Source organism: Megascapheus bottae, chromosome 11, assembly GCF_031878675.1.
Source record: "Megascapheus bottae isolate mThoBot1 chromosome 11, mThoBot2.hap1, whole genome shotgun sequence".
Classification (NCBI taxonomy): Eukaryota; Metazoa; Chordata; class Mammalia; order Rodentia; family Geomyidae; genus Megascapheus; species Megascapheus bottae.
In genome coordinates, this window is record NC_143519.1 from 22,328,703 (window position 1) to 22,342,719 (window position 14,017).

General features: G+C 41.4%; 1 protein-coding gene across 1 annotated transcript in view; it reads right to left on the reverse strand.

The window, feature by feature from the left end:
- Scel (sciellin) overlaps nt 1-11,431 on the reverse strand; it is a 115,058-nt gene extending 103,627 nt beyond the window's left edge. The window contains exons 1-5 of the mRNA XM_090341782.1: nt 11,271-11,431; nt 7,400-7,508; nt 7,268-7,292; nt 6,917-6,980; nt 3,252-3,354 (exon numbers count right to left, since the gene is read on the reverse strand). Coding sequence (XP_090197908.1) covers nt 3,252-3,354; nt 6,917-6,980; nt 7,268-7,292; nt 7,400-7,508; nt 11,271-11,431 — 462 coding nt within the window. The remainder of the gene's footprint in view (nt 1-3,251; nt 3,355-6,916; nt 6,981-7,267; nt 7,293-7,399; nt 7,509-11,270) is intronic.
- Nucleotides 11,432-14,017: the final 2,586 nt, after the last annotated feature.

Consider the following 14,017-nt stretch of genomic DNA (forward strand, 5'->3'; position numbering starts at 1 on the left):
CCTCTCCCTCTCCCAAAACCCAGAAACTCAGGAACCTAAAAGCACAGAAGGAATCTGTTATATAATTCTGCACACAGGTCTTTATGTCAAATGATCCAAAGAAAACAGTACCCTGAAATGTAACAATTCCCATCTCTTATTTTAAGATGTTAAAAAAAAAAGTGAAGAGAATGATTGACAATTATTTTGGAGCGGGAGGAGTAAACAAGGAAGAGCCACACTGGGCGAGTGCTTCTCTTGTAGGCTCTGAAATGTACCTTTCATAAGAGCTGAAGGAGATTTTTAAAAGCTTAACAAATCTGGAACATTGCCCAGAGGAGCCAGGTCATTAGAAGTTCCTGGGTCATCTTTATTCATCATCCACATCAACAATTTACAAAACCATCCTGAAGACTGCTCCAGAAACCTACAGGGCAGCCGAGCTTTGCCTGTGGCAGTCAATAGTCACGGAAGCAGAAAGATCTGGATGGGTAGGCAAGGCTATTGCAATATGAAATGCAATACAAATTGCAGCCAAACAGTTGCTTTCTTAATGTTACCTTATTCTGAGCTAAGAAATTAAAATAATGTGAAAGAAAGCTGTTTTCTTGTAGTAACCTGGATAGTTAAATGCAAAAAAAAAAAATTAATAGGTTTTTGTCTAGGCGCCAGTAACTCATCCCTATAATGTAGCTACTCAAGAGTACTCTTTTTTTTTTTTTTTTTTTTTGCCAGTCCTGGGCTTGAGCTCAGGGCCTGAGCACTGTCCTTGGACTTTCTCAAGGCTAGAGCTCTACCACTTGAGCCTCAGCACCACTTCCAGCTTTTTTCTATGTATGTGGTGCCGAGGAGTTGAACCCGGGTCTTCGTGCATGCTAGGCAAGCACTCTACCACTAGGCCAAACTCCCGGCCCCTCAAGAGTACTCTTAAAATAGTTCAAAGCCAGCCCAGGCAGTCAAATCTTTGAGATTCTTAGCTCCAATTATCCACCAAAAAGCTGAAAATGGAGATGTGGCTTAAGTGGTAAAGCACCAACTAGGAGCAGAAAAGCAGAGTGAGTGCTGGGTCTGGCGTTCAAGCACCAGTACCATCACCAAAACAAAGTTTTAATTTCTGTGATGTCCATAATTGTTGATTGGATTGAGGTTGGATGTTAATATTACAAGTGAGAAAGTTGAAGAACAAAGATATGACATGGCTCAATTTAAATAACAAACCAAAAGTTGTATCCAGCATTTGAACTTAGTTAAAATTTTAGAGCTCATCAGTTGAAAAGCTACCTTGTTGGGACAAGTAGTAATTCAGATTACAGAATGCTTAAATGAATGTTGTTGTCCCTCATAAAATACAAAATTAGAAAAATGGGTACTTACCCTATAATGAGATAAAGAATTGCTGTCCAAGGAATATTGAAGGCATCTGAGCATCTAAAAAATGATTTGTGCATTGATTTAGGAGTTTCTCTTCCTTTATATACCATGACATAACTTCCACTAAGCCAAGCCAGTGTCTTTTCATTTATAACCAAATCTCTGATTCAGGAACAATCTAATTATTAATACCAAAGACAAATTCAGATTTTTTAATACTACACAGGTGTTTACCAAAAAGCACTGCCTAAAACCAAGAATTTCAATATGCAAAGAGGTCAGATGGAGAATGTGTTTGTGTTTGTCATGAACTTATTGTCATCTTAGTGCTCAAACTAGTCTGTAGTTTAAGAAAAGACAAGGCAAATTCTACTTAAGATATTACGTTAAACTTCTATTAAAGAGCTGCCCTTCTTATCCTGTATAGAGCAGATATGCTCATATCTTTCAGACTGTGCAGTTTCTGGTTTGGTTTTGTATTAATTCAGCTGTTGCAATGCTATCTACTATTTATGTGTTAATAATTGCTAATAGTTCCTCTGCAGTTTAAAATGGCAGGTCAATAAAATCGGTGACAAATTTCTAATGAAAACCCTGAAAATTAAAAACAAAGAAAACCTCACAACTCAAACATACAGTGGGCATGGAGGTGGCCAAACGGACGTAGCCTTGGTTTCACTCTGGCTTTAAACTGAGACCCTTGGAGCATGTATAGAAACAACTTTTTTTGTGACATTTATTTCACTGAGCCTATCACCGTTCTTGAGGTCCCTCTAAAATGTAGAAGCAGAATATGGCAGGGAAAATGGTTTTATGCAATTGATTGCTGCCAGCTTCGTAGAGAGATAGAATTGAGTCATAGGCAGGTTCGGGCTTCCTAAGAGCGTGTCATGGTCCCTCAGCTGGGTCCACCCTAGATTTTAAATTAGGAAATATTTCCTGAACCTTACTCAATAAATAGGGCACCGTGATGCCACATTGCTCTATCCATGTCTTGGATCCAACAGAACAATGAGTCAAAATGAACATCCATTCTGCATATAATTAAAAAAGAAAATAGTCATTGCTCTTTTCATGTAGCAAGCGCAGACCTAGGAACTTTACATGCCTTTATTTAATAATGGCTATTAAATGACTGTTACCTCCTCATCCAAGAAGAATACCACAACTGATAATAAAGGTACAAATAATTTTTTAAAATCTTGGAAATTTTCTCCAGTATTATTTCTGGACTTTGGGGAATTTGAAAATAACAGTGGGCCCCCATGGTTTTCCAGAAAGGAGAAATAAATGTTATGTGCCTCTTAAAATAAAAGATATCTCATTAGAATAGTAATTGCATGGCCAATTTCTCCCTGTCTGAATGTAGATGGATGCCACAATTAATAAATGACTGCCAGTGCTACAAGAGCTGAGGCATTGCTTAATACCAGAATGAGGCAGAGTGATGCGGAACACAGCACAGACGCTATAGCAGCCTGCGTTCAACCTGCTGTGAGGATTCACTGCTCACTCTTGGCAAGCCATTCATCCTTTACACCATGTCCTTCTTGGTAAGACTGATGATACCTATCTCTTACAACTTGACAGATCAAAATGATAATAATATTAGAGTTTCTTAGACTAAGACATCAGACCTATGCTGTAGAAATCACCAGGAGGAATGAGAACTCCATTCTGACTTTTCTTCAGGCTCCAAACCAATAATAGATTTCTGCATCTTGACTTTGGAAACCACATAGGACCAGGCAAAAAAGGCATAGTTAATGGAAGGAGAAGCAGATATACAATTGGGTATACAAGACCTATGGGTCTTCAGTGGTGCTGAGGTAGAGATATGCTGCTGGAGAGTTTTGCTACTTCGCTCTTTATGTCCACCTAAAACAGCAGTGAGGCAGTACCAGAAATCCCAGTTCCCCCGTGTGTTCGTGTGCTCTGGCTTCCTGATTTCCTGATCTTCTGATAATCCTGGGCAGGATGGCAAATACCTGACAGCCCTCCAGGCTGCAGGATGAAACCAACAGTTCTATACAGATTGGAGGAACTCAGAATGGCAAACTAATGTGTTTACCATTCAAGTCTTACTTAGATTGTCATTTTGGATGTTCATTGTCATCACTGATTTTCCTCAGCTCACTGTCAATTCTTCTGCTTTACACCAGTCTCTTCAGTACCAAGCACTTAATGGTCTTGCATCATAATCTCCTTGAGATGAGAAGCCTTCATATTTGTCATACTTGTGATTCTTGAATCATAGAGGCACTCCGTTTGTTGGTTGAATGGAAGAATGATAATTAAGAAAAATGTGTTTTTATCTATAAGGGGCAGTTATTGTTTACCAAAAGTCTAGTTGCTCTTTATATCTATTATATATAATGTGCATTATATATCCAACCTTTTTGTATCATGCATAATATGTAAGTATATATGTACATATATCAAATTTTCTTATTAGATTTTTTAATCCTGGTTGGGAGACTACAACATTATTTCTTCAACTCCCCTGTACTACCTACTTTTCTCTTAAAACAAGGGGAGATTTTTGGGCATTTCATAGAGATTGCTCAAATAATAACAATCTATCTGAAGGTTGAAACTTCCATCATCATTGCCTTTTCCTCTCCCCCTGCTCTAAACCATATCCAATTCATTCATTGCCGGAACGTAGTTGTCAATTCTGCCTCCCCATTCAGACTAACCTCTACTTCCACTGGGCCCAGGGCTCTCCCACTTCAGGATCTCCTATCTTAAAGGAACAACCAGCAGCTAACTGGTTATTTCCCAGTTCAACCCCATGCCCTGCTAGGCCAGTTAGGTGCTTTCGGGATGTAAAGGTCTGCAACGCTCAGTTCAGGGGAATACACTAACAGTAGCAGTCATGCAGGCAAGATCCACAGAACCCAAGATTGTGACACTTAGAAACTTGCAGTTTCAAATCTTTGGTTAAGAGACAAGATGGAAATCCCACTGCAATAGAGATAAACAAAGATTACAACTACAGGCTGTGTTGCAATAAAGGGTCAGAGAGGCCCTGTGCAAGCTCCAATTATCCTCCTTCCTTACAGTTCTTCTCAGGATCCACTTTCTCTCTCCAGTCAAGAAGCATTCAGTTATGAGTGGAACACACCCCTCTGGAGCCTCAGATGGAGTTTTGTATATTCCACTGGGTACGTCGACACATTATGCTCTGCAACCAGGCCTGTGGAGGTTTCAACAGATATGAATAATCAACAAATAATCAGTCTTCCTGTTATCAATAAGCAATGCTGACTACCTAGCACAAAGCATCTCAAAGCTTGTAGAGCACTCCAGTTACAAATCAATGCTGGCAATGAATGTGTTTCAGAACAGTACTGGAACGGCTCCTTTCTTCTGTTAGTTCAACTGAGGCTAACTCCAGATCTGTTGGAATTAATTTTCTTAGCACAGGATTTAATGTGAAGATTTGAGAGATTAAGAACAAAAGGATATAGTCTTGGTAGCCTTTCTTAGAAGCTAAGTAATGGCTCCAGCCAGATGCCAGTGGCTCACATCTGTAATCATAGCTACTCGGGAGGCTGAAATCTAGGATAGTGGTTTGAAACCAGTCCAGGCAGAAAAGGCCGTGAGACTCTTATCTCTGATTAGCCACCTGAAAACTAGAAGTGGATCTGTGGCTCAAAGTAGCAGAACACTAGCATTGTTTTTTTGTTTTTGTTTTTGTTTTTTGCCAGTCCTGGCCTTGAGCTCAGCGCGTGAGCACTGTCCTTGGACTTTCTCAAGGCTAGAGCTCTACCACTTGAGCCTCAGCACCACTTTTGGCTTTTTTCTATGTATGTGGTACCGAGGAATTGAACCCGGGTCTTTGTGCATGCTAGGCAAGCACTCTACCACTAGGCCAAACTCCCGGCCCAACACTAGCATTGTTTGAACACAAAAATTCACAGACAGCACACAGGCCCTGAGTTCAAGCCCCATGACTAATAAAAAAGAAAAAAAAGTCATATCATAATTTATTTTCTCAAGAGTAAGTATTTTTCAGAGGCAGGGGCATTCCTGGGCCTTGGACTCAGGGCCTGGGCACTGTTTCTGAGCTTCTTGCTAAAGGCTAGTTTACTATCACTTGAGCCACATCCCCACTTCTGGCTTTTTTTGTTCATATGGTACTGAGGACTTGAACTCAGGGCTTCATGCATGCTAGGCAAACATTCTAGTACTAGGCCACATTCCCCACCCTTAGTGATGATTTTTACAGGTTAAATGTGGTCTTCCAGATGAGAGAGGTCTGTCAGCAACAGAGAGAGGTGTCCTAAGGGAGTGCCGCATTCCCTAATTCATTTCTCTTTCATTTATTTATTTTTGGCCAATCATAGGGCTTGAACTTAGGGCCTAAGCTCTGTCCTTTAGCTTTCTTGAGACTAGAGCTCTACCACTTGAGCCACAGCACCACTTCCAGCTTTTTCTATGTATATGGTACCAAGGAATCAAACTGGGGTCTTTGTGTATGCTAGGCAAGCATTCTACCACTAAGCCACACTCCCAGCCCCCTAATTCATTTCTCTTAGAGGAAAACTTGTTATTTGCATGCTCTGTTTGATTGGCTTGGCATTTCTCTTATTGGAACCACCATTTCTTCTCTTTCTTCAATATCCCTATCCATATCATAGTGGTTTCATTTGTTTTTGGACTCGATTTTATCTCTCATCTCAAAATTTATTGGTGAAATATTTTTCCCATTGATCCAGCCCCAGTCTATGCAAAGTTTGGAGGTCAAAAGTCTAAAATTAGTTTTACTAGGCTATGGTCAAACTACATCCAGGGTTAGCTTCTTCTTATGAAGACATTAAGGGAAGGGTCCATTTTTTAGCCTTTCCTCACTTCTAGACACCATCTTCATCCATCTACCAGCCCACCCTGGCCTCTTCCCAGCCCCTTTGTCATTTTATCTCCTACTCCTGACTCTGATACTCTTCTTCCCTCTTAAGAAGACCACCAAGATAATTCAGATTAATCTCTCCTCCTTGCAATAGTCTAACTGTAATCACATCTGCAAAGTTTGTTTTGCTAAACAAGAAAATCTATTTATAATTTCTGAGGGCTAGGATACTGGCTCATTTATTTGGGAGGTTTAGAGGAGAGGGTAGAAACACAGTGTTCATTTTGCCATACTATCATAGTTTTAGATTTCCAAGTTCTCTGAAACTCCATTTTTACAATTTAAAAAGTCAAACATCTCAGTGGCTAAATAAAAATTTAAAGCACATGTAATAATTTGATATAAATAGCAAGTATAAAACTTCTACATTCTTACAACCTATATTGACTCATGTTAAGTAAAAATAGGTGCCATACTAGGATGACATCTACAATTTTATACTTAAAATCATGAAAGAGGCAGGTGTAGCTCAGTGGTACTACTTACTTACTTTGCTTATCATGCAAAAGACTAATTAAATTAAACTAAATTTGCTCTTCAGCAACACACACACACACACACACACACACACACACACACACACACACACACACACACAAAACTCTGTGTCTGTCTTTCCTACCAGAGCATCAAGTACAGATTGGGACTCACTTTTCCTTGAGTCGCTGGTGGGCCTCACTCAGCCAGTCCTCAGATTGTTTTCCAAAGGAATGCCCTAGAATTAGCACATGACATGGAATAACTGGCATAGGAGCCAAGGACAGCAATAAGAACACACTAGATTCTCCTCTGTTCCCTAGTATCTCTAGACACCCTAGAGAAATGCGATTCTCTGTTCATCTTCTTCACTCTGTGTTTCTGTTGCTTGGTTCTTTACTTTTCACATTGAGTCTCAAACTACCTAAGAGCTCTTAGACTACCACTCTGCTCCTTGCCCACACCCAGAATCTGACATTTCTCTGATACCTTTCCTCCTCTCTCAGGCTCTTCCTCACAACTCACCCAATTCTTCTTTAGGTCCTTCACTCTGTGTAATCAAAGGGGAAAAAAAAACCTTCAAAAGACAACAGGGAGTTCATATGCCTTCTATGAAAACAAATTTGGATTCAAGCCACAGCATCACTTAGTACACACCTGTAATCCCAGCACCCGAGAAGCTGACACAGAAGGATTGCAAGTTTGAGGTGAACCTGGGCTACATGGCCAGGACAGGGTCAGTGTAGGCGATAGAGTCAGACCTTGCCTCAAAACAAACAAGCAAACAAAAACAATCTGACTTTTACAAGTTTTACTAGGCATAAGTAATATAGACAAGGGGAAGAAAATTTAAATTGATAAATCAAACTCCCAAGAACAGGTTTAAGATATGTAAAGCCTTAATCGAATTTTTTATAGACATAAGAGGCACAATAACAACCTGTAATTACAAAGTGACTATCTACTTGACACATGACAGCTACATCTTATAGAAAAAGTAATCTTATAGATTACTTCCTCCCAATCCAGAGAAATTCCCGAGACACCCTAACATCAGCAATAGCAAATAAAATGACACCTCTTGACTTCAAACACAGATACAGACAAAGGTTGCTAGGAAAGCATCCAACAGAAAAACTGTTAGGACAGCTGTCTCTCTCAATGGAACTGATGCAACCCAGTGTTAATCCCTCTACTTTTGGTCTGCTGCCTGAAGTCAGCTCTCATTTCCTTAAAGAGCTAGACAGTAAATATTTTATTTGAGGCTATGTCAGCCATGTGCAAAACACTCAACTCTGCTACCGTAGCCAAAACCATCTATGAGCAAGATAGTGAAGGAGAGGACATAAGCAGGTGGCAGGGCTGGCCAGTCCCTGGTCTGTGCTACTGTGAGTGTTCATGGACAAACACACCTCTTCCCCTCCTCACCTTTCTTGCTCCAGACAAGCTCAGTGAGTAAAAGAACATAAACCTTTAGCCAAAGCTTCATCTTCCTATCAACCAGAGAGTCCTCGTGGCCTAAATCACTTGGAAAAGCTTCCGTGGCTTAGTTGGAAGCTTAGAAAAGATGTGAAATTATGGAACTCTTCTTGACAACTAAGTCAGGTAAACGTCTAAGCGATTCACCCTATCTGATTTCATCTGCATGCCTACTCCCTTTCTTTCTCCCTCCCTCACCTCCTCCTTCTTCCTCTCTCTGTCTCTGTCCGTCTCTGGATCTGTCTGCCTGCCTGCCCCCCCCCCTCTTCCATTCCAGTGCTGGACATTGAACTCAGGACTTTATAGAAGGTAAGGAAGGGCTTTAACACTGAATTACATCCATATATTCTGAGACAAGGTCTCCCTAAATTGCCCAGGATGACTGAAATTTTAATCCTCCTGCCTCAATCTCCACAGGATTGGGATTATAAATATACACTATCGTGCCTCCTATGTAATTTGCTTTTATTTATTTTATATTGTTTTGTTTGAAAGAAAGCTTTGTGAGTGTGCATGCTGACTCACACCTGTAATCCCAGCAATTTGGGAGAAGAGCAAGAGGGGTCGCAGTTCAAGGCTGGCCCAGGTACAAAGTTAGTGAGCAGCTATCTCAACAAATAAGCCAGGTATGGCTGGGTAAGGTGGGATGTCTCTAGGGTTCACAGACATTGAGGAGGCACAGGTGGAAGGATTGTGATTGCAAAGTCAACTCAGGCAAAATGCAAGGGCCTGTTTTAAAAACAACCAAAGCCAGGAGCCGTGTCTCATTCCTGTAATCCTAGCTACTCAGGAGGCTGAGATCTGAGGATCACTGTTCAAAGCCAGCCTGGCACTAAAGTCCCTGAGACTCTTATCTCCAATTAATCACTAGAAAATAGGAAATGGGGCTGTGGCTCCAATGGTAGGACAGCACCCTTGAGCTGAAGAACTCAGGGACAGCACCTTAGCCCAGAGTTCAAGCCCCATGACCCATAGGGGGGAAAAAAAATGAGAAAGCAAAATGAGCTGGAATCATGGCTTCAGTGGTAAAGTGCTTGTCTAGAAAGCCCAAGGCGTTGAGTTCAAACTCCATTAAAATTATCTGAATGTTAAAACAGAAGAACTGACTCTCACTATGTAGACCAGCTGGCCTCAAGTATGCAATCTTGTTGCCTTAGCCTCCCGAGTACAAGTTTCTGCCACCTTACAAGAACTCACTAAAGTCTGACCAGCATCTTCATTCCAGAGGAAGAAATAGTTTGAGAGATGAAGCAATTCAACCAGTTTCACCACAAGCAAAGCATGCAAGGAAGAGGCATCATTGTACCCATTGCTTCTCCTGGGCCTTTCTATAGTCCCTCCTCCATGCCACTTCCTCTTGTATGCCTACTGTCTCTGCTTGGAAGCCAATCCTGGGCTCTTACCACAGTATCTAGCCTTCTTCAGATACAGCCCCACCACCTGACTTGCCCATCCAGTCTGGTGATAATTCTGCAACACAGAAACAGGGAGTGGACTTGACTTCACACACCCAGGCCCAGCTCCACCTAGAAAGGCTGGGAAAGGTATGTGTTTGATGTTTCTAAGCGAGGATGAACAGTTAACTGCATACTCCATCATCAGCTGGGACACTCTTTGGGCAGCTCAGTGGCTCATTCCAGGGCCTAGAGCCACTAAGGGAACATCCAGACCTCCAGAAAAACTTTTGCTCAGAGCCAAAATGTATGAAAGCAAAGCTTTTGTTGACATCTCAGTAGTATTCTAGATGAGCATCGCCCAGTTCATTCACTGTTTCCCATCCAGCCCTGTCTAACAAGTATGTACAGATGAGGAGGAAGAAATAAAGACATATGCAGTACACGCATTTTCCTTTCAATAAATGTATTTCTTCATGAGCTTTGGCAAGTGTTATAACTAAATCCCCTACCAATAAAAAGAAAGAACCAGTGCAGGCTAAATGGCAAACCTTGAGCTTTAATTAGCAATAAAAAATTAGGAAGACAAAGCAGACACTGCAGTCTAAAGCTGGACCAAGCAGTGTTAGTACAAGACCGAGCTGAGAAAATAAACTCAAGCAAGAAAAGCTGGAAGCTTGACTCATACTGGCAAGCATGAGACCCTGAGTTCTAACTGCCAACAAATAAAAAATAAAAATAAGTTGATATTTAATGCATTTATGTGACTGAATCAAATATTGCACCTCATTTATCCTAACCACTAACATATCCCATTTGTGCAATTATTTGTCCACTTATTTAAGAAGATGTATGTAACCTATAGTCATTATCTCACAGACTGGGAAAGGCCAAAGATTAAAATGTGTTAGCCACAGATTGTTAGCACCCAGTAGTATGTATCACACTCTACTAATTTCCTTTACAACAAATCATATTTTCCATGTTAAAATTGATTCAAATGAAAACGTCAAATGACAGAAAATTGTCTTATAACAGAAGTCATCCTCAGTAGGTTGCAATTGAACTACTTTATGAGGCCTATTGTCCTTATTCTTCCTTTCAAATCTTTACTTCAGTGGTTAAAAGGAAAAACTCTGAGTCTGGCACCCATGGCTCATGCCTGTAATCCTAGCTACTTAGGAGGCTGAGATCTGAGAGTGGCAGTTTGAAGCCAGCCTGGGCACAAAAGTCCCTGTGAGACTCTTGTCTCCAGTTAACCACTCAACAGGAAAGTGGCACTGTGGCTCAAGCGGTAAAGCACTAGCCTTGAGCACAAAGAGGCTCAGGACAGCACCCAAGCCCTGAGTTTAAGCCAAAAAGCCAACCAAGAAAAAGAAAGGAAACTCTGGTTTGGCTAATGCCTGTATTCCAAGTTACCAAGGAAGCTGAGATTCAAGGATCATGGTTCAAAGCCAGCTCAACCAGAAACGAGTCTTTAACCATCAATTAAAAAAAATACCCCAAACCTAGAAGTAGAGTTGTGACTCAAGTATTAGAGAACCAGCCAGCCTTGAGGTGAGAAAAGCTAAGGGACAGTGAGAATAGGCCCCAGGTTCAAGCCCCAGTCCTGTCACAAAAACATGGAATCAAATCGGATGTGGTAGCAAACTAACCACAGAAAAATGCTCTCCATCCACCTAAACTTCTCCTGCCCTTGACTTTGCTGGGCAGCTTCCTGGGTCTCCCTAGAAAGGAATGCAGCCGGCCCAGTGGGCTGATCCACCTGGCACAGCCAAATCTGACCAGGCCCAGCAAACACATAGGCTGAAGACATTCTTTGGGGATTTGTGAGAGGGAAATTAGCAGCTGCGCCTTCCCCATAAGGTGTGGCCAAAACCAAGAATATCTCCTAAGAAATCACTGTTAAATTGTACTTACAGAAGTCCCCATGTACATTAAAATGCCTGCCAACTTCCAGGCTACTAATATCTTTGAGGATGAATGGGGGGGGGATGCAGACAAGAATCCAATGTACATCCTTCAAAATTAAGAATCGTAAGGGAAAGGGTTAGGAAGAGAAGGATAGGTGAGAATGTTGAAAGGGTGACCTTGATCCAGATATACTGTATTTATAAACTGCTTTGTTAGATGGCAACTCCTTTGTTAAAGGCAATAATTTTTAAAATAACTTTTAAATGAAAGAAAAAATGGCATAAGAGAAGAGAAGAGAAAGGAAACTTAGAGGAGGAAAGGAGAGTGGAAGGGATAGAAGGGAAGGGAAGAAAAAAAAAACAGAAAAGTAAAAAGATAAGATCCTTGCAAATTCATCCCGTCCCAAGCCAAGGACAGGGAGGAACTAACTTGGAACCTCCACAAGAGACACTTGAGTCCTTCCTACACTGGGAATGTCGGGAACTTTGTCACTGGTTCTCCATTGAGGAAAGCAAAGGAGAGAAGAGGGAAACAGACAAGATATGCACACACATAGGACTCAAGTATCCATCACGTGCCCCTGGTGGGGGTGGGGGTGGGGAGGATGGGACTTGTAGTGAGTCCTTTTCAGGCCTGCAGGATAGGTATGCAGAGGTGCTTTGTCTATTGTCCTTCCACTGCCATACAGCAAGAATTTGTCAGAGGAATTGCTTTTTTATAACCACTAGAATTCTTACTAGACCCAAGCTCAGGTTACTCCACCTTACAGTTGACATACGGTCTGCTTACTTTGTACAAAATGGAGATGGGGTGTCTTCTGTTGGGTAAGACATGGAGGCCTGAGGAAATGAGCTGTAGCTGTCCCCTTGAGCTGAAGGCTGACTGTCAGGAATCTCAGCGGATGTCAGCTGTCAGGCCCTGTGAATCATTTGAGAACCAGGCAATGACTTTTCTGGAAGTTGAAGTGGAATGTGTAGAACACTGAAGGGTATTTTTGTAGGTTGTTGGTACAGTTTTGGTTTTTCTGTTGTTGTTTTTTTTTTTAATAAGGAAGACTCTCTGAGGTGTCTGTGGAAAGAGGTCAATGAAATATTAGGCCAGTTTATGAGACCAGAAAGACCAATTTAAAAAGAAAAAAAAACAAGAAGGAAGCTGACGAGAGAAATGATACAAAATATGTATAAGTCTTTGGAACTACATGTTGGTAACCCTGTTGACCAAAACTTACTCTGTGTGAACTGATCGTGTGCTAGACGACAAGTTATTGGTCTCTTTATTAGCCCAGTAATCAAGAACACACTTATTGCCAAAGATGTGGGGAGAAGGTAGTTGGTGTGTCTGAAAATACTACTGGCTAGTACAAAAGGAAGAAACCGCCTGGAAAGATGGCAGGGAGAAGGACTGTGAATTAAAGACATTACCCAAAATACAGTAGAAGTCTCCCCAGCATTGCTGGACATGGAAGAAGTACAACCTAGGCTGTTTGCCGGTGGCTTGCACTTGTTATCCTAGCTACTCAAGAGGCTAAGACCTGAAGATTGCAGTTCAATGCCAGCCTGAGGGGCCAGGAGTTTTGCCTACTGATAAAGTGCTTACCTAGCATGCATGAAGACCCAGGTTCCATTCCTTGGTACCACATACATAGAAAAGCTAAAAGTGGTGCTGTGGCTTAAGTCGTAGAGCTTTAGCCTTGAGAAAGCCCAAAGACAGTGCTCAGGCCCAGGGTTCAAGCCCTAGGACGGGCAATAAAAACAAAAAAGCAAGCCTGAGCAAGAAAGTCCATAAGACACTTATCTCCAATCAATCCCAGACACACACACACACACACACACACACACACACACTCATACACACATACACAAGAAGCACTACAAAGCAACAAGATTAAGCAACCATAAACTGAAATCTATAAAACTACAAATAAACATATATTCTTCTTTCAGGGGTAGGCAATGAATGTCCTGTTGGCCATATAAGGCCCAAGAAATTACTTGTTACACGACAATACAGACAACAACAAATTATTGGTAATTTTTCAGAGCCATGTAATGATGCTAGAAATATCCAAACGGTCTTTGGCAGAAAAAAAGGTCCCCATCCTAAATACTCCAGCTTATTTTCCTATCACATAAATCTTTCCTGTTCTAAAATTAATCATGTTAAAGATTTTGTAGTAGACTCACAGAATCTGTGAACAAACTCTAGTTAGTTCTACCACTTGAGCCTCAGCACCACTTCCTTCTTTTTTCTATGTATGTAGTACAGGAGGGATCGAACCTGGGTCTTCGTGCATGCTAGGCATGCACTCTACTTCTAAACTTCCGGCCCCTCGTGAGACTTTTATCTCCAATTAACCACCAGAAAACTGGAAGTGGTGCTGTAGCTCAAGTGGTAGAGCATTAGCCTTGAGCTGAAGAGCTCAGGGACAGTGGTCAGGCCCAGAGTTCAAGCCCCAGGACTGACAAAATAACATAAACAAAACCAAAAA